Genomic DNA, 21737 nt, shown 5'->3' with positions numbered 1-21737 from the left:
GGCAGGATACAAGGTCAACATAGAACAATCAGTTGGATTCTTCTACACCAACAAAGAGTCCTCTGATAAAGAAATAAGGGAAGCAATACCATTTACAATAGCTACTAAAAAAATAAAAATATCTAGGAATAAACCTCACCAGAGACACAAAAGACCTATACAAAGAAAACTGTAAAACACTGCTACAAGAGATGACGAGGGCACTACATAAATGGAAGAACCTACCTTGTTCATGGATAGGTAGACTGAATATTGTGAAAATGTCGATACTACCTAAAGCAATCTACACATTTAACGCAATCCCGATCCAGATTCCAACAAATTTTTTTAAGGACATGGAAAAACCAATTACTAATTTCATATGGAAAGGAAAGAGACCTCAGATAAGCAGAGCACTTCTGAAGAACAACAACAAAGTGGGAGGTCTCACACTCTTAGATCTTAAGAACTACTGTACAGCCATAGTAGTCAAAATAGCATGGTACCAGTACAATGATAGACAGATAGACCAATGGAACAGAATTGGAAGTCCAGATATAGACCCATCCATCTATGGACAACTGATCTTTGACAAAGGTCCAAAACCCATTAAAGGGGAAGAGACAGCCTCTTTAACAAGTAGTGCTGGCAAAACTGGATATCCACCTGCAGAAAAACGAAACAAGACCCATACCTCACCCCATACACAGAAACCAACTCAAGCTGGATCAAAGACTTAAATGTAAAACCCAAAACTATAAAATTCATCAAAGATAAAATAGGGGTAAATCTGGGACCCCTAATTTATGGCATAAATAGACTATCAAGCATAGTGCAGGAGGTAGAAGAGAAGCTAGATGACTGGGACCTTTTAAAAATTAAATTCTTATGTGCATTGAAATTCTTCATCAAAAGGGTAAAAAGAGAACCTGCAGATTGGGAGAAAATATTTGCCTATGATATATCTGATAAAGGACTTATCTCCAAAATCTATAGAAATCTTCAACACCTTAACGCCAAAAATACAAATAACTCAACTCACAAATGGGCAAAAGACTTGGACAGATACTTCACCAAAGAAGATATACAAGCAGCTAACAAACACATGAGAAATTGCTCACAATCATTCATCATTGTTGTTGTTGTTGTTATTTGCCATCGAGTAAGCCCCGACTCATAGCGACCCCTCCTTGGGTTTCCGAGGCAGTATCACTACGGAAGTAGGATTGCCCAACCTTCCTTCCGAGGAGTGGCTGGTGGGTTTGAACCGCCAGCCTTCTGGTTAGCAGTCAAGTGCCTTAGGCACTATGCTACCAGAGCTCCTCATTCATCATTAGAGAGATGCAAATCAAAACAACAATGAGATATCATCTCACCCCAGCAATAATAGCAAAGTTCAACAGGTCAGAAAATAACAAATGCTGGCAAGGTTGCGGAGAGATTGGAACTCTTGTGCACTGCTGGTGGGGTAGTAAAATGATACAACCATTGTGGCAGATGGTATGGTGTTCCTTAAAAAACTGAAAATAGAAGTACCATTTGACCCAGAAATTCCATTACTAGGAATATATCCTAAAGAGGTGAGAGATAGCACATGAACAGACATAAGTACACCTATGTTCATCACAGCGCAATTCACCATAGCAAAGAGATGGAAACAACCTAAATGCCCATCAACAGATGAGTGGATAACCAAATTATGGTACATGCACACAGTGGAATACTATGCTATATTAAAAACAATGAGGGATACACAAATCATCTCACAACATGGATGAACCTTGAGGACATTATGCTGAGTGAATTAAGTCAATCGCGGAAAGACAAGTACTATATGAGCCCATTACTGTAAAAAGACAAAGAAGGGTTTGCTTGGGAAAGGGAACTCACTTTGTAGGTTACTGGGATGGGGAGGGAAGAGGAGGGATTAATTTTGGGCTAGTTGTGGCCCACGCACTGACGCGGGTAGGGTGAGAGATATACAGAAAGGATCTATGACCACTATGATAACATTACAAGTGGGAGGACACCGAATTGTGCACATAAGAGATAGATGACAGATGTTAATACCAATCAATGTGTCCACAATACTGCATTGTCATTAACACCAAATACCAGGCTGCAGATAAACACATAAACACCTGAGACAATCAGATGGGGGCCAGTGAACAGAAATGTACTCTAGACCAAGGATAGATTCAGCTGAAGCTAATCTTGCACAGACACCAGTAATACAAAATACCTGTAGTCCTTACAGAAACAGTAGAAGATAGACACAGAGTAATCTCTCACAGGCAACCAGACTCTATGGGAGAGAGATCCAATAGATCTACCATCTCAGGACCATAGTATTGGGGGACACCTGACTCAATTGGCACAACAAAATACATAAAAGCCTTGTCCCACATCCTACATTGGTGAGTAGTGACTGGGGTCTTAAAAGCTTTCAAGTGGCCATCTAAGATGCAGCTAATGGTCTCCTAGCATCAGAAGTGAAGAAGAGTGGAAAAAAACAAGGGCATTTGGAAGCCATCAGCCCTAGGACACGATGGCCCTCAAGACCAGAAGAACTAGATGGTGCCTCACTACTAATGCCAACTACTCAGAGAAGGATCAAATCTGGAGATCCTGGATAGAGTGGGAGGGAAAATGTGGAACAAAATCCAAAAACTCAATAATGACCAGAATTACTGGTCAGTTGCAATCTGGTTAGGCCTCCAATACTATGGCCCTGGAATACATTCTGTGCCTGGAATAAAATGCAGCCCCAGGGGCTGGCTCTCAGCCCAATAGTTAACAAGATGTACACGCAGATCACTCAACCCAAGATGATGCACCCACATACTCTATGGTTATACATCCCTTAGAGCAATAGACCACGGGGCACCAGAGGACCAACATTCAAATTGAGGTTGTGCAGGACAAACGGGAGTGCATAAATATGAGGGGCACAGGGGGAGGGTTATAGGGTAGGGAGTGGGGGAGACTGGGTTGGGGTTGGACATGGTGAATGGGGAGTGAAACTAAATGTATATGTAATGTTGAATGTAAAATAAAATAAAAAAAGAATGTGGAGAGATTGGGACTCTCATACAGTGCTGGTGGGACTATAAAATGATGCAACCACTGTGAAAAACAGTATGGTGCTTCCTTAAAAAGGTAGAAATAGAAATACCATTTGATCCAGCAATCTCATCACTAGGTATATGTCCTGAAGAGAGAGAATCAGGACATGAATAGGTATATGCACATCCATGTTCATTGCAGCAATATTTACAATAACAAAGAGATGGAAACAACCTAAGTGTCCATCAACAGATGAATGGATAACCAAACCATGCTAAATATACACAATGGAATACCATGCAACGTTAAAGAATAATGAACAATCCTTGAAACACCTTTTAACATGGATGAACTTGGAGGTCATTATGCTGAGTGAAATAAGTCTATCACAGAGGGATAAATATTATATGAGTCCACTATTATAAAAAGTCAAGGAATGGTTTACACATGTCAGGAAACTTTGTTGGTTGTTTACCATGGATCGGTGGGGAGGGATAAGAAGGGAAAATTGCTAGATAAGCAAGAAACATGTATTGATTTTGGTAAATGAAAGACAGTATACCAAAAGCAGGTGACCAGCGCGATAACACTAAGGAAAAGGATGACGCAGAGAGGTGCACAAGGGGTATAGACCACAGCAGTAAACATTTTTACATGCACAGTACTGCATTATCAGCATAATAAACATGAATCTATGGATGGATACACAGGTAAACAGGTTAAATGATCAGGTAGGCAAAAGCAAATAGATCCATGACCATATATAAGTCTGGCAGACAATATTTCTATATAGTATTTGTACTATAAGAATGTCCATATATATAATAGAGCTAACAAGGGGCAAAGTTACGATAACTTGTTGTTGTTGTTATGTGCCATCGAGTCGGACCTGACTCATAGCAACCCCTCCTTGGGTTTCCGAGACAGTATCACTACAGAAGTAGATTGCCCAATCTTCTTTCCAAGGAGTGGCTGGTGGATTTGAACCTCCAGCCTTCTGGTTAGCAGTCAAATGCCTTAGGCACTGTGCTACCAGAGCTCCCGATAACTTCTTAGTTACAGCCAAACACCTTGAGGGAGTGATTCGTTGGACACACAGGCTGGGGATCATGGTCGTGGGGGACATTAAGTTCAACTGGCATAACATACTATGCAAAAGCATTGCTCTATGTCCTACCTAGGAGAGTAGTGACTAGGGTCTTAAGGGCTTGCACCTGGCCCTCTAAGATGCAACAATTGGTCTCTCCTTGCCCAGAGCAAAGAAGAAAGAAGAAAATCACAGACACATGTAAACAATTAGTCCAAAGGACTAGTGGACCATGAGAACCAGAAGACCTGAGACTAGATGGTGCCTGCCAGCCATGCAGATAGGGATCAGAATAGGAGAGAATAGGAGAGCTTGGGTAAAGTTGGAGAAAAATGTGAAACAAAACTTAAAATCATGAAAAAGACCAGACTTACTGGTCTAACAGAGACTGCTGAAGCCTCCAGGACTATCACCCCTACTCACACTTTGGGTCTGGAATTGAACTCACTCCTAGGGCTTCCAGCCAAACAATAGATAGGCATATAAAGTGAACAGTTTACATCAGGTGGGTACACTCCTTAGAACAGTCAATGATAGGAGAGCAAAAGGGCAGCATTTGCACAAGGAGAAGGTCAGAGGGCAGGACTGCATAGGAAAGGACACAGGGAAAAGATAACCACAGGGCGGAAGTGGGAAGAGAGCTATTGCATTATGGGGAATGCAATCAATGTCATGAAACAAAATATGTATGAACTGTTGGATGGAAAATGAATTTGCACTGTAAAGTTTTACCCAAATCCCAATGGGGGGAAAAAAAAATCAGTGCGCTGGTTCAGCTAAGGACAGATTGAATCTTGAATCTCTTCTTCACTCTCGGTAGGAAAACATCATTTGATGGGTAACACTCCTATCATCCTTTATTCTTGCACCCAAACCATGTTGCCTTTTGTCTTCAGCTTCTAGATACAAAGTCAACAGACCGAAAGCAAACACTGTTGCACTACATATCCAATGTTGTGAAAGAGAAATACCACCAAGTGTCCCTGTTTTATAATGAGCTTCATTATGTGGAGAAAGCTGCTGCAGGTACTTGATTTCAGCAATTAATGTTATTTAATGCCTTAATTGTGGGGGAAAATTCCCTGCTTAAACCTCTCTCCAGAACCTTTTTAAAAAAGGCAAGGCCTTAATAAGTCAGATACTCTGAACTGAAACATGGCGATGGTGTTGTCCACTCTTGAGAGCAATAGCAAACACGGACATGGAGGTGTCTTCTCTGTGTCCCCTGGAAAGATCTCAGTTTTGGGACCTTGTGTACCTTCCCTCTTAATTCTTGTCCTTTTTATTCTTTTGCTGCCATTTGAAATTTGAGAATGTGAATCAGAGAATCACTCCCAGTGAACGCTTTGATTTTGTACTATCAGCTTACTCAAGTGTGGCTGTTCTAAATATTTTGCCTTTAGCCTGAGTATAAGTTAAATTATCAGTACTTGTTGGTTGCTACTTTGCTATGACAGTTATGTATGGTTCATTTTAACTCATCAGTGACTCAGATAGCTGGGTATACAAGGTGATAGTACCCCATTGTATATATGCGAAAACTGACATTTTTTAAGGTTAAATGTCTTGGCCAAGGTGATCTTGATAGAACAGTATAGAAACATGTCCGTGTCCCAGGTCTTCCTACTTCTCGTATATGTATGTATCGTCCACAGTACCACATTCGCTTAAAACAATATTAGGATAGAAAAAAGGACATGCAACACTGATCTGGGAGTTAGTTGCAGGCAGTGATTCTCAAATTGCTTTCTTGAACCATAAGCAGCCAGGGTGTTTATTATAAATTCAGATTCCTGAGGCCTATCTTAAAGATACATATTGAATCTTTGAGGGCAAGAGTTTCTCCAATTTCATTCAGAAGAATGCTGAAGCTTCGCTGTTTTCACTGAAGCACTCTTTACTACCCTCTAGTAAATAGTTTATTAGATCTTATTATCACGGTTTGCACGTCCCTTTCAACTTAAGTACTTCTGAAGGGTATAATCGGGTTTTACTGTACATTCTCATAGCCTCTGACAAAATGGATGATGGGAATCATTGAAAGAGTGAGATGACACACTGTTATCGGGACAGATGATGCTGAAGCCCTAGTGGAGATGATTTCTCGACTGCTGCTAACCCTGAGCAGGCTGAGACAGACCTGCCGAGGGGTCAGTGCTTGCTTAAGCAGTTACCAGATCTGTTCTGATGGAATGGTTTTCCTCCTCTTAAGTTTCCTTTTGCCTAGATTTCGAGTTCTTTAACAGCAAATTCTAATTAGGGAAAAATGTTGAAAACAAAATTTCATGTTACTAATTAGAAACACATTTGATATGACCCAAATTAGATACCTAGAAGTATCATTTGAAAAAAATGAATGGGGAAGTTAGAAAGACTGGGCAGTCTCTGACTGAACTGTTCTTTCCATGTTTGCTCTCTTGGGTGGTGACACAGATTCTTCATACCTTCCTTCATTTACTTCTTCATCTTTGTTCCCTTGGCTGTTTGCTCACTCCCTCTCTTTCATTGAGCATCATGTAAATGGCTGCTATGTACTTGGCATTGTTGTAAGCATTGAGAGTCAAAGTGTATAATACATCATGAGTCTTGTGAGGGGAAAACAGAGCACATTGTTTTTAAATTCATCCTTGTGTCAGGCAACCAGGAGCCAGAGATAAGGCCTGACCTTCATGGGGTGGCTGGCTCAGGATACTCAAGGAGTGTCCTGATCTAGGTTGGAGTAGCTACGCTGCAGATGGAAAGGCTCATGATGAACCATTCATTCTGAAGCAAGGAAACAAAAAGAGAAGCTGTCCAAGGTTGTTGCCAATCCTAATGGTTAATGCATCTGAAGTTCAACTGACAAAATGCTGCCCCCTGCTGGAGAGTACCAGAAATGCAAAAAAGTATAGAAAGGCACATACTTCCTGGTGTTACATAGAGAATTACTGTTTTGGACCTATCAGAGTTAAGCAACCTCAGGTCACTGATAGGCTGTCTTTTGTAAGAGGAATGCAGTATACATGTATAAGCACACAAGTTGGAGTCCACACTTGTTATCTGTACTCCTCCTTTGCCACCTTCTGGGGCAGGCCACCTGTATTAGTTTTCTGGGGCTGCCATACTAAAGCATCACAAATTGGGTAGCTCAGAAAAAATGAAATGTGTTCTTTGATAGTACTCTGTAGGCTAGGTGTTCTGACTTCAGAGTGTCAGCTGGGCCGTGTTCTCTCAAAGGCACTAGGGATAGATCTTTTCTTGTTTCTCCCACTTGTGGTAACCTCAGATGTTCATTGGGTTGCAGCTGCAGCGTAACTCCATCTCTGTCTCTATCTTCACATGGCCATCTTCCCTCTATCTTTGTGTCTCTTTTATAAGGACACCACTTATAAGCAATTAGGACCCACCCTATTCTAGTGTGATCTCACGTTAACTGGTAACATCTTCAGAGATCCTCTTTCCAAACAAGGTCATGTTCATGTACCAAGGGTTAGGATTTCAGCATATCGTTTTGAGGCACACAATCTAATCCATAGCACTATGTACTCTCTTTATGATTCTATTACTTGTTGGCAAAATGGGCTGATGAATTAGTGTATGTAAACTTAATGCAGACTTGATGGTGAGCACTCATTAATTATTCACACTGAATGATTTCTGCTCCAAAAGTCAGAAACTAGATATGGACCCCTGAGTCTCTTAAGAATCCATTTAGAACTTGGCTTACCAACCAGACTGGCTATGGTTTTGACTTTCCTGGTTGTGTTCACTGGGCCGTTTCTTCTCTACTTCAGTTTCCCTTGAAAATGTTTTATTGGATGTCAAGGAGCTCCAGAGGGGCATGGACCTAACCAAAAGGGAGTACACCATGCATGACCACAACACACTGCTGAAGGAGTTCATCCTCAACAATGAAGGGAAGCTGAAGAAGCTGCAGGATGATGCCAAGATTGCACAGGTCAGTATTGGTGTCCCTGGACACCCACAAAGGTGGAGCGATGGGATCCCTAGAGCTACGTGGAGTGCAAGCCCTGGTTGGGGGAGAACATTCCGTTGCCCAGTTTGCTGCGGGTAGATTTGTTATGTAGCCAGTGATTATTATGGGAGGTAAGGGGATCTTTCTGAATGTTGTCCTTGGAAGCCCCTGTCATGCTCATGTCCTTTTCTATTTTGGGATTTTTACCCTCTTCTCTAGGAGCTCTAGTGGCATAGTGCCTAAGGCATTTGAGTGCTAACGAGAAGGTTGGTGGTTCAAACCCACCAGCCACCCCACAGAAGGAAGACCAGGCAATCTACTTGCATAATGATTTACTGCCTTGGAAACCCCCTGGGGGTCACTACGAGTCTGAATCAACTTGGTGTCAGTGGGTATCCTTTTCTCTAGAGTCCCTTCCTGTCCTGCTGACTTTACTCCTAGGCTCCTTCCTGCATGAGTCCTGCATTCACTTAAACCAACAAGTATCAGTCCTGTGCTTAGCAAAGTGGGTTCCAGGTGTATAGGGTATTTGTGGACCTTGATCTAAAAATCTTACAATATACTTGAGATTACTGATACATAAGCAGACCTACAAAACAGTGCAGAGTGAACTATACATTATCATAAAATGGGAAGCAAAGTGTGGAGGAGACTCATAAAGCTGACTCAGAAAGGCCTTCCCACAAGACTGCTTTACATTACAAAAGGTTCAAGCAGACAGAGACTGAATGTCCTCTGTGTGGGAAATCTGTAAGGAACTTGGAAACAAGGTGTTGGGATTTGGAGTCAGAGTGGCTTATGTGAGGTTTCTTTAACCTTGTAGGTTTTAAGGGTTTAGGAAACTCTTGAATAGAATGGTATCTCTGTGTGTGTGCAGTGTGTCTGTGTGTATGTAGACATGGCAGGAGTTCTCAGAAATGAATTCCTGTGTTTTACTGTTGCATTCTCCTGGTTGCCTTTGTTGAAGCATTTGGAGGAAATGTGGCATCAATAGGAGACTGGCTGTAGGGCTGAGAGTGCTGTAGGAGCCCCTGTCTCCTCACAGCTGCCTTGCTCTCCTCCACTGCTTCAGCTTTTCCCCCATGGCATCAAGTTCAAATGCTGGAATCAATGAAATTCATGAGAAATTTGCTTTTTCATAGGATGCCTTTGATGATGTTGTGAAGTATTTTGGAGAAAACCCCAAGACGACACCACCCTCTGTCTTCTTTCCAGTCTTTGTTCGGTTTGTGAAAGCCTATAAGGTAACTTGGAATACTGTAGACCTTAAAGCCCACCTTTCCCTTACTTCTCAAGCACGCATCCTCTGTGAGACAGGTCTGAGTCTCAGTTGCTTCACAGATCTCCTTTGTTCCTTTGGGCAGCAGATTTGGGTGGTCAGTGAAAGATGGCAGTCTCCTTGGAAGGCTGAGAGTGTCTCATGCCCTTAGTGCGTGCTGGGTCTGCCCTCCCCAAGGCAATCTGGGCTCAGCCAGAAAACAAAAGCTCATGGTTGCACCCTTGGGAGAATTCATCTGGGGCAAATGGGACACTCCAGTACCACTGTTGCCCCGCTGACAGTTCACCCTTGCAGATGAGGTAAAGGGTTTACAAAACTCTAGGACTCCCATGGCATTTTCTATTGGTTAATGAATATACAGTGAAAGAAAGAAATGAAAAGTATGGCCTGGGTCAAAAGTACATGTGCTAGAGCTGAGATCAGGCAGAACCTCCTTATGTTAGTTCTGGCTCCAGTTTTCAGACTGAAAATTTTTCCATTGGTGCTATTAAGTATGGTCTTTCTCTGATATTTCTTTACCTGGACCAATACTGGCCCTTCCTTTAAATGGGATGCCCTCTTTGGCATGCATAGGGTTATGATCTTAAAAAAACACTGGGCCCAAGAAGCATGTGTCAGAAGAATTTGTCCCTCAGGGAAAAATGATGTTGTTGGAAGATTTTGGACCACTTAAAAGGCATTGCAATCAATATTATCTGGCCTTTTCTACATATAACATTCATAAAGTAAGTAGAGGAATGAGTGTTTACTGCACAGGGGAGGAAGGGATGTGCCAGGATCATCTATGTTTGAGAAGCATCATACTGGAAATAGCAGGTCACTTTCCCAGCACCTCTGGAGATTTTAGAGTATCATCCTTGGGCCTTTTGATGAAACTCAAAAAGTTAAGATGTGTAGCCATCTTCTTTCTGCATGGATTAGTGTAGCAATGATATCATAAGCTGTTAGAGAAGGAAAGTGGCCTCAGCAATGAGTATGAACACAGACATAGCACAAATCCATGTGCAAGACATTGGGAACCAGAGCAGCAAGAAGGTCATTGGTTACCACACATGACTAGCGCCCTGGAGTTTATTGTCTGGGTGGCGCTAGCCTGCCACAAAGATGGCTCAGGTGGTTCTTGTTATATACTATGACCACATTTCTTCACATGAGAAATATATAAGTCTAAGGCCTAATGAGAAAATATATGTCATTTTAAAATGGTGTAAGACAAGCTGGGAAGTGCCTCTGGCTGGTGTCAAAGCCTGACACTTCAGCAGGCACATGCATAGAGCAGAGGAGCAAGAGAAGCTGCCCTTTGTGACCTGTGGGGTATGGTATCATAGGTTATGATTGCCCCCTGTGGTCTTGTTAGCTTAGTGAGACAGTTGTCTAGCAATGACACTTTGGGGATGTTTTACTTGCTTTAGATATCACAAATAACCTCCCTGCCTGGCACATAACTATCGGCTGTGTGGGCAGATGGTGGGGTTTTAGGAAACATAAGACAAAAGTAACAATGATCAAAATGTAAATGTTATTACTGATGAAAGCTGGGTTACAGAGTATGGTATAAACGTGGATCTGTGAGCTTATACTTTGCCCCCAAATTAGACAAGTGACTGGTCTATCAATTCAAAGCTGAACAATTAGAAGTCTCTTTAGAGGAATGGCTTGTAGAATACCCAAGAGGGCTGGGCTGAGGTGAGCCTGTTCTGTTTCCTTTCCCAAATTTATTAGACTAGTCCCTCTGCCTCCCTTGGGAAGGAGTGAGCTGTGGAGAGAGAAGTCAAGAATATTACTCCAGTGAGGCCCCCAAAGGAAACAAGAAGCCAAGGGAATGGTGTTTTCCCCTAAAAGTGGACAGAAGGCAGAGGAATCTTAGATCCTGTTTTCAGAGAAGTGATAGATGGGTAGGTAGATTCTGGAAGCAAAACAAACTCACACGTCACTGAGCACAGCTGCCAAAAGGGTAAGTCCATGCTAAATCTGCAGGACTAAATCTGAGATTCTGGAGCAGTCTGAGCAGGGATATCGTCGGGAAAAGACATATGGATAAGAGGAATTTCTGACCACCAGAGTGTGAAACATGGAATTAGCATTAGATTGCAGGCATGAAGTACAGGTATTCTAAACCTCCAATTCTGACGTCTGGCTCAGTACGAGTTCTTTAAGAAAGACTTTTTAAAATCTAAATGGATGTCGTTTCCATTGGCATAGTTTTTGTTTCTTTTAACCAGCAAGCAGAAGAAGAAAACGAGCTGAGGAGAAAGCAGGAACAAGCTCTCATGGAAAAACTCCTGGAGCGAGAAGCTCTGACGGAGCAGCAGGATCCGAAGGTGAGATGGGCCAAACCTGAGACAGGCCCTCCCGCCCTCCCAGCCTCTGAGGGCAAGCAGCAGCGGGACTGGCAAAAGCCACATTTGGATGGGATCCTTATCACATCCTTCCAGGGCTATGAAAATTTGTCCATTCATTACTTTGTTCAGCAACCACTGGAATGAGGCTTAGAGCTTGTTTATGTAGAATCTCCAAGCTTATAGAGATCTGGGATTTAAACCTCAGTTGGATACCCAGAGAGACTATACCAGGTCTCAGGTGACTGGAGGTCTTAGGGTTCAGGAAAGGCACCATGGGAATGCCGATTGGTGCTGCTGGGTCTTGTATGTTGGAGGGCTTGGCTAGGAAGAGAGGCAGGGGACATTCAGGGTGGGGAGCATCATAGGTAAAGATCATGAAGATGGACAGGTCAAAATATTCTTCATCATGGCCCTTTGCACTAAAGTTTAGGAAGTATAGTTGTCCCTTGACATCATTGGGGGATTGGTTCCAGGATCCCCACGGATATTAAAATCTGTAGATGCTCAAGTCCCTTACATGAAACAGCATAGTATTTGCACATACCCTCTTCACATCCTCATAGGTACTTTAAATCATCTTTGAATTACTTATAATGCCTAATATAGTATAAATGCTATGTAAATATCATTTCATTTCCCTCTGAGGCTTTGAGGGATTGCTTTGACCACTTTTTTTTTTTCCTTTCTTTTCTGAGTATTTTTGGTCCCTGCTTGGTTGACTCCATGAAGGCAGCAGCTGTGCTATGGGAGGGCCAACTGATGGTTATCACCAGCTGCCCTTGTTGCCATAGGATCATGTCTTTCCATTGTTGCCAGCTGGAGTTTTGTGTGTTCTTCAGTGATGTGTCTGTTTTCTTCCCCAAAGCTTTCTGAATTTGTCTGTATTGGAGCAGAATATTGGGACGGGTCAGTTTGTGTTTTTGGCTGAGGCTGTCTATTAGCAACACAGTGCTCAGACATATTCTGGATTTTCTTCAAACCTCTGTGGGTGCTTGCACAGTTAATCTCTGCCATTCTTCCTTCCTTTCAGTCTCCTTCTCATAAATCAAAGAGACAACAGCAAGAGTTAATTGCAGAGTTAAGAAGGCGACAAGTTAAAGATAACAGACATGTATATGAGGGAAAAGATGGTGCCATTGAAGATATTATCACAGGTAAGGGATATTTCCTCACGTGGCCCGTGGAGTTCCCACTGGCCTCACCCTGATTGGGCTACATGCAGATATTTTAGCTGTTTTTGTCTAGGGTTTGCTAGTTCTTCAGTTGACTTTATTCAGATCCAGAATTATGTACAGAGGCTCCATGCTAGTGTTTAGATACATTTGTAATAGCATGTATGCTGCCTACCAAAGAACCCCAACACTTTTTATCAAAAAGTCTCAAGCTCTTCCTTATACCTCAGTATCATTGGAACCCTGTGGGTTTCAGTAGGGCTATTTTTCCATTTTCTTCGATTTGCCACCACGCTCCATTTCCTCTTCTTAGCTACTCCTACCCACTTGCCTGATTAATCAACACCATGAATAAGGACCATTCGCCTTTGTACTGACAACAGTCCATGCAAGTTTTCCCAAAATGCTGGTTAGCATCCTCTTTACTCACTCAGAGTAATTGAAGACTAGTACAAAATTTGGGGGCTGATGATTTTATTGATGGGCCAGTAGTCTAGTAGCCCAGCACTGAGAACCAGTCCGTCTGTCTGGTAGGAATGGTACCTAAACCAGCTTGGTTCTTGCCTGATTAAGTTCTAGCATAATGCTTTCTGCTTGAACCATTTCTGAGGTGTTTTGGGACTATCATACTTTAGGACTATAACTTGGGTGACTGTTTTGTTGTGAGGGCAGCAGGTGACTTTTCTATCTGTTGAGCTATTTATAAGCTTCCATAATACTTAAAAATTTTATTATGGAAAATTTCAGTTTTTATTGTCCTTGGAATATTTTCCATTTTCCATCCCACTATAAAGCTCCAGATTGAGTAATTCTTTGTGACCTTTATTAGCTGACTTGGGTATATATTGCCAACCTCTTTCCAGCTCACTTCCCCAGCCCTATCCCCAGGTATGATTAACAAAGCACTAACCATGACTAATGCAATAGATCTTGGCATTTTACTCTCTTCTGTTTGTCTTGTTTGGCTGTCATTTTTGATGCAGTGCTGAAGACTGTGCCCTTTACCGCTCGTACTGCCAAGCGTGGCTCTCGATTTTTCTGCGAACCTGTTCTCACTGAGGAATACCATTACTAAACTATTACTCTTTCTCACCTGATGCTCTTAAAAGGTTGCTGTAGGTTTTTTGATCTCTTACATCCCTCTGTGTGTCTGTCAGGGCCACCCAACATGCCAGCATGGAATTGCCGTCTCCATACTGTAATTTGTGTTGTCCTCATGCTGCATGGTTTTGCATTTCAATCATTACTGCTTACTCACTGGCACCCTTAAGACATATATGTATCCACATGGCTGTGATAGTCCAGGTATGTGTAAGAGTTGAATTAATAGAAATGCTGGCAGAAATTTTCAGAAAAATTTATAAATAGAGCATTTCTTTGAGAATCAAGATTGGGACCAACTGGATTGCTTGTAAAGTTTTTGGGCTAAAATCTTTGAACACAAAATGATAGCAATTAATAACAACTATAATGTTTATTGAACACTTACTGTGTTCTGAGAGGTTTACTGATATAAAAACCACCCTTTTTTTATACCCAGTTAACATACTTTGATAGTAAAATGAGCTGCTATACAAAATTGCTTAGGAATGCAAAGTGCTCTACAGTTGCAAAATGATTTGCAGAGGGAATTTTAAACTATGCATAGCTTCAAATTGTGCCTTTCTCAACTGTGTTATCCAGCCCATCAGTAGTATCATGTGCAGTGTGATAGAGCTCACAGAACAAACTTAACACAGGGTCCTTTTGACCTAGAAGTATGTATAGATGATATAGGCTGATATAGCCTCACAACATCCTGCCCTGGAAGTCACTTTTCCCTCTGAGTGTCATGTCCGAGTTCAGCTATCAGCAATTTCATTTTACACCAAGGCTTTGAGGCAGAAGGAAAAACAGTGGCTTAGGACTCCCACCCTGTTATTCATTTATTCATGCTTCTTCACTGGTGGCTCTATTCCATGTCAAACCCAGGTTATTTCTTCTGTGAGGAAATCATATCTGACCTGCTTCATTGGTCAAGATGGTGGCATCAGAAATGCTAATACCCATCATTGGGAAATGCTAATTTTCTTAGATTAAAAAAAAAAAAAGTGATTGCATTTTTCCTAAGAGGCTTAGTGTAGATTAGAAACGTACTTCTCTTAAGTGCCCAGTTGCGAAAAGAGACAAAGGAAAGAAAGCCATACTCTAATAGAAAATAACCATTGTTTGACTACTGCGCTGAGATTGACATGGAACTTGGTGTAATTTTGTGGCATTAACTGTTCTTTGAATGAATTGCACTTGTATATGTTCCTTTCTGAAGATATCAAAGGATGTGGTGTGTTGTTGCCTGCTCTGCAGTGTACTTACCCACCAGTGCTTATTAACAGGCTAGAAACTGTCATCTGCTCAGCCAATGTTTGCTGTCAGTTTTGCTGATGAACTGTCTTCTTGTAGCAACTCTTTAAAGCAGCTTGGAACTGGGGAGGTGGGAAAGACCCTTTCATCCTTGCTTTGTTTTATCTGACACGTCTTACAGTAATAGCCTCCCATTCTCTTCCTCTGTTGGCTAACATGCCTGGGAAAATTAAGCACTAAGTTGAGTTGCTTTTCATTTTCATCCCATTTTTTACTTAACCATCATTTTGTGTTTTTGTTTTTTTTTCTGTTTAGCCTTAAAGAAGAATAATATCACTAAATTTCCAAATGTTCACTCGAGGGTAAGGATTTCTTCTAGCACACCGGTGGTGGAGGATACACAGAGCTGGCAAGCATCACTTTTTACTTAGCTTCCTCCTCTCTCTGTATGCAGATCAATGGTTTCAGTGTATGGCTGAGGGTAATACTGGTCAGAGTCTGACCAGGGAGAAGTCTTTTCACCTCACATACCAAAGATGTGAGGTTGGGCCTCTCTGTTGGACTCTTTCTTGGCCTGCTGCTGTTCTCAAGTGTAATGGCTTGGGCAAGGTATTTGCTGATGATTGTACTTGCTTTGGGTGCTAGGCTCTCCTTCCCTTACCCCCCTTCTTGGCATTCAAGTTATTGTTAGCCCCATTTTGATCTAAAGAAATTGAGAACAGGTCCTGGCCAGGGAATATGAGGTATAACCTTTAAAAAGGGTTTAAGAATTTTAAGAATGAACCACAATTGCTCAGAGAGCTTAGGACTCGGAGCTGCAGGTCTCTGCACATCGTCATCAGCCAAAAGTGCAATTCGGACCTTCCATTAGGAGCTCTGGTGGTGCAGTACCTAAGGTATTTGACTGCTGACCAGAAGGACCTTCCATTACCATTCTGAGCCAGGGAGCAGGAACTTGAGAGATTAAATAATAAAATAAAAAATCACTGCTGTTGATTCTGACTTATGGCAACCCCATGTGTGTCAGAATAGAAATGTGCTTTGTAGGGTTTGCAATGGCTGTGCCTTTTCAGAAATGGATTGCCAGGCCTTTCTTTTGAGGTGCCTGAATGGATTTGAACTGCTAACCTTTTGGTTATTAGCTGAGCACTTAACAATTCTGTTATGCAAAGCTCTTCCTTGCTTGGATTTGGAATTCCATTATGTAAGGTCCAGGAAGATAACAGGCCTGAGAATATAGGACTCGGCTCCAGCTTGTTTTCTCATGGAGGAATTTAGGTCCAGTATTGCCATATCTTCCCATTTTTCAAGAGGAGCCAGAATCTGGGTGTTTTCTTTTCTTTTTTGGTTTTGTTTAAAGTTGATAACCAATTTAAAAACCAGGAAACTACTTTTTAAAATGAGGGAGGCCAAGCATTCCATAGGCAGGTATAGTCCATCAGCTCCATTTTCAACCTACTGAGTAGGTGAAGGTATTAAAAAAAAAAAAAAAAAAAAAATCAATGGGGTTTAATTTAACAAGTTTTATTATTATGTCAAATATTCTGCTTTGCACTCACAATACAAACTAGAGAATGCAGGAAGGCCCATATTTCACTCCTCTAATGAAAAACAAAAAAATATTGGGTGGTAAGGGATTATTATTTTTGTTTAGATTTAATGGCAAATTTAAGTGTTGTTTTTCTAATTCACAAAATAAAAAGGCAACTTAGCTAACTTAATGGAGAGAAAAACCGGAACCTATATAACCAGTATCCGAGTTTCCTTCCTTTATCAAAACTTCAAGGATAAGTTAGGGCAGGGCAGTTTATTAGTTTTAGTTTGAAATTGATGGCAATTATTGAAATTTGGTTTCTGAGGGGTGAGGGAGCAGCAGGGACTAAGCCCTACCTACTTCCAATTGAAAAAATAGTTCGAAATAAGTCTTTAAGGTAGACTTTCTCTGGTCTGCGATAGAAATAGTTTCCTATGTATTTTTATCACCAAAAAGTGCCAGAAGCCCACTAGCATTACATCCTATTTTGATTATAAATATTGAGGGCAAAATCACATCTTTGGTACAATGGTCAATGAGTTTTAAGGGCCCAGTAGCTGACTCTTCTACACAAGCTGCTTTGATTGGCTGCGACCTGGCCTTTGTCTTGCTTAGACACAAAACATTAAAGGTTGCCATTCTCTCATTGGTACTCTCCTTTTTACAGATCTTAGAAACCAGCCATACAGACGGGCCGATGCGGTGAGGAGAAGTGTCAGGCGGCGCTTTGATGATCAGAATTTGCGTTCTGTTAATGGTGCCGAAATAATGATGTGAGCTCAAGACCTGCCTATGTGAATAGAGGGTGTGCGTGAAATTGTCCACATGAACATGTTACTATTTAATGACAACTTAGAACACAAATAAAATATTAAGGGCTCAGATTTAGCAAATACATATAAGAATATTAAAAATGATGGGCTCTCCTTTCAACCCTTAACAAGTGCCTAAAAGTGGAAGTACCTGCTCAGATTAATCAAAGCAATAGGATTTGATTTTTAAACCAATGTTACTCATTTTTTTTAACCAAAATGTAAATTTCATATTACATTCATTGTCATTGTCCTATGATGGCCCACCCTGGTTTCCTGATAAATTGTAAATAACATGGATGCACATGCTGTGGGCTACCATTGCTGAGCTGTCTTAAAAGAAATTAATTTTGTTTCAGCCATACCCATTAACTTTGTATTTTTAAGGGCTTGCAACATGGAAGAAGGAAATAACCACATGATAAACTTCTCCTTCTGACCATAACCAAGTGCAAAAAGGATGCAGTTGCAGTGGCACGGAAGTCACTCAACCATTTTCTCCAGTTTCACATTCTGCATCTGTGCTAGAGTACGATGTCCCCTGTGTGAGACATTTGCTGGTATGAATGCAAGGCTATGATGACATAAAAAGTTGTATAAGAGTTACTTGCAGTACTGTGTTCTTCAGCTATAGGCAGCTTTTAAAAATAATGCAAAAATATTTATTAATTAGCACTAAAATTAACATCTCAGTAATTAGTGTTAGGGTATTTGAGGACCATTAATGGTCAATTCTGAGAATAGAAATTGGTGCCTTGCTAGCCAGGGAGAAGTTTACTAGCTCTGTAAACAAGTGTTAAAGATTCCATCTGCTAGCAAAGTTAATAATCTAGCCTTATTCTCCTCTGACAATCGCAGGACCCTCCCTTACCCCCCTCCCAACTGAAGATATGTTTGGCATCTGTATTAAAAGTCTTCTATTTCCCAGACTACTTTATGGGGAATTGGAATGAAGTTGCTGAATATTCACATTGGAATTAAGCTTAAGTGACATGTAATGGGACAAAATGGCCAACTAAGCCAGTTAATTTTCTTTCCTGTCTGGTAGGCACTTGATTCATTCCCAATTAAAAAACTGGACTGAAGCTACATTTGTACTTTTCATAATACACCTTCTGCTTCTGACTTACCTTCTTGGTTCATTACATCAACTATTAATTGTAAAGTTTATTGTATAGTATTTAACCACTGAATTTCCTATTTTATGTTGTGCTTTATGTGAGCCCCTTGGTGAAGAGTCCCATTTTCTTTTTGGATATGTAGTTATATGATCTTTTTAAATGTACAGATATTTTGCTATAAAATTGGTGCAGTTTTTTTTTATGGTTTTTACCTTTCTCTTTAATTCCCACCTAAGCCCCTGGGTAATATTGTAAATATTGTTTAAAAATGCATCAGCCTATGCTATACAATCTGAATGTTATTTTAACTTATAGTTTTTTTTTTTTTTAAATATATATATATATATTTAACTACAAGGACAGTTTAGGGATCAGTTACCACATTTCACTTTAGCATACCTATTTACAGAAAGATTACTTTCAAACTGTCACCTGCTGGCACAGTTCCATAAATGTGTACTTTAAAAAAGAATATGCCAAGATTTTGTCTGTTGATTAAACATTAATTTTGATGAAAATAGCAGTCTGACCTTTATCACAAAGCAGCTGTTCTCCAAAGTTCAGTGCTGACATGCATATTTCAAAATAATCACCTATTTATTAATCTCCAAATACACAATAATGTTGGCATATTCTTTTCTGTTCATTAATGGGCCTGCTTCTTAGCATTATTAGGAATGTTTTATAAAAGCAGTTCATGTTACTTTTCTGGTCTTTTCATGGCATATGAACAAATAAACTATTTACACTACTATCTTGTAATATGTTGTCGTCTATTAAGGGAACATTTTAGGGGGTTTAAGCAGTTTATGCAGACCTTTTTACCTTCTATAAACAGCTGTCTTGCTCACTGAACTTTAAATATATTTCTACATTTTAGGTATAAGTTCTTCCTATACTAACTCTTAACCACTTACTGTATGAAACAGGAACTAAATAGATTTTGATAGTGAGGGATACAGCTCCCAAATCCTAGTTTACTGCTTCTAGGGATTTTTTTTTTTTTTTTTTTTTTTTTGAGACATCACCCCTTGAACCTACTTTGAAGTATTAGGGTATTTTGCATATACAGATAGGTATGTGTGAAACACAGAGAGCTAACCCTGAATCTACTATCTACATTGGTTGGCAAGGTACCTACAGGCAGCTGGAGGCCATCTGCAGGCCACCACTGCACACATTAGTCTCTGTAATGATGACTCTAAGTCATTAAGTTTATAATATTTATTTTTATGAAAGCAAGGAAATTTGTAATTCATTTCAGGAAACCTTCCAAAGGTCTTAACAAACTTAGAACGGTGCACATTAGTCATTTAAGAAACTTGGAATGAATGGCTACTCTTTTACCATAGCCATGCTTTTTGTCATACTTTGCTGTTTATAGATTATGTAAATTAAAATCTTTATTCCTCACAACAAACCCCTGAGGTAGATACTACCCTATCTTTCATATATAACATGCACACTTAAATGAAACACAGACAACTATGTGAGGGTGTTACACAGTTTTTTAGGGAAAAACACGTTATTTGCTTGAAAATATATTAGTACTACTGAATACATGAGGAAACTGACTCAGTAAAATTGACTTGCCCAAGCTCACGAACTAGTAGGTGAAAGAGCTTGTACATGTCTTGGTTTTTGGTCCCAGTTCAGTGCTCTTTGACTACAGTATCACTACAGCTTTCTTTTATAAGAGATGAAAAAGTTAAATTCTGGAGTTGGTAAGAATCTTTAGTTTGTTTTCTGTCAGTATAAATGCCTAACAGAGTAGGAACCCTGAAATTGCACAAATTCAGAAATGTTTTCAAACCCAACCAAAGCAGCAGGTTCTAATGGGACAGATAGATTTAGGTTTAGGGTGTTACATGCCAGTAGCTCCATTTTAAGACATTTGTCACTGACTCAGAATTAAGTACCAACTCCTTCATTCTCAATTCTCTAACATTAAAAAAAAAAAAAAAAAAAACCACTGCAATGCCCAATGACTCTCTTTGCTCTATACTCAGTACAGGATTTGATCCTCATCACTAACTCTGCTTTGGTTCAACATACTAGATTCTTCTCTGAAGAACTGCTTAATTTTACACTGGAAGATATACTTTACTTTCTAATACTAGCTGTACAAGTCACAAACATTAACTTTAATATTTGGTAAATAAAAACAACTCTAATATATTCACTTTCAAATTTTTATTATTTAAATGTCTGCAAAGATGAATACGCTGTCAGCACAGTTCACACAAAAGGACTAATTTGTTAGTTTCCTGTTTCTTTTCAAACTACTGCCTTTGAGAGATGCTTAAAAAAGTTGACACATCCGAACTGTTTGTTTAATAAATGCCATTTTTTCTAATATATTTATTTACAAAAGGTCTAATTTTAGATGAGTTTAATTACATCAGAACAATATATAAACAGCAGAGAAAATCCGGCAATTACAAATACATAAAATAGGAAAACTGCCCCCATTACTCACCTTTCAAAACAAGTCCTAAGTCTACTTGTAGAAGTAGGCAAGATGACCAATATGTACCAAAAATGTTTGCAGGTAAGACCTCCAAAAATGTTTATAAATCGCACATATAGATATCCAAGGAGTGGCACAGAAGAATCACATCAAGAAGTGGCTCAGTTTCAGTCTGAACCAATGAGGCAGCCATTCATTGTTTTATAATTTATAATTGAAAATTATGGAGTTAAGCCAGGTCCCCTGATAAACATCAACTTATTTATACTTAGGGCAGTACCATCAACTTAAGTCAATTAACATTCACTAGAGAAAGAAGATGGTCTTGAACTAGATCCTGTGGAGAATTAAAGAAAAAAAAAAAAAGATTACAGTCTTCATTATAGAAAACTCAAGAAAAATCTAATTAAAATTAAGGAACTAAGGTAATCAAGCAAAACAAAATGGATATAAATAATGGGAGTATGTGTATGACTGGAGCAAAATCTGTCTGCCCCACCTTTAAGTCAGCTCTAGTAAACATTTAAGTGTCTGCCATGGATAACCTAAGATGGCTAGTTCTTGGCTTAGTTTTGTCATT

General features: G+C 40.1%; 1 protein-coding gene across 1 annotated transcript in view; it reads left to right on the top strand.

The window, feature by feature from the left end:
- Positions 1 to 17460, top strand: part of FMNL2 (formin like 2) — a 429889-nt gene extending 412429 nt beyond the window's left edge. Inside the window, exons 21-27 of the mRNA XM_042783649.1 lie at positions 5029 to 5158; positions 7906 to 8069; positions 9230 to 9331; positions 11589 to 11687; positions 12739 to 12862; positions 15536 to 15582; positions 17422 to 17460. Coding sequence (XP_042639583.1) covers positions 5029 to 5158; positions 7906 to 8069; positions 9230 to 9331; positions 11589 to 11687; positions 12739 to 12862; positions 15536 to 15582; positions 17422 to 17460 — 705 coding nt within the window. The remainder of the gene's footprint in view (positions 1 to 5028; positions 5159 to 7905; positions 8070 to 9229; positions 9332 to 11588; positions 11688 to 12738; positions 12863 to 15535; positions 15583 to 17421) is intronic.
- Positions 17461 to 21737: the final 4277 nt, after the last annotated feature.

The sequence above is a fragment of the Orycteropus afer genome, unplaced genomic scaffold (assembly GCF_000298275.1).
Source record: "Orycteropus afer afer isolate SDZICR_OR568_19922 unplaced genomic scaffold, OryAfe1.0 scaffold00023, whole genome shotgun sequence".
In the NCBI taxonomy this organism is placed as follows: domain Eukaryota; kingdom Metazoa; phylum Chordata; class Mammalia; order Tubulidentata; family Orycteropodidae; genus Orycteropus; species Orycteropus afer.
The sequence above is the reverse complement of the archived record's forward strand: the minus strand, read 5'-3'. Positions and strand labels throughout refer to the sequence as shown.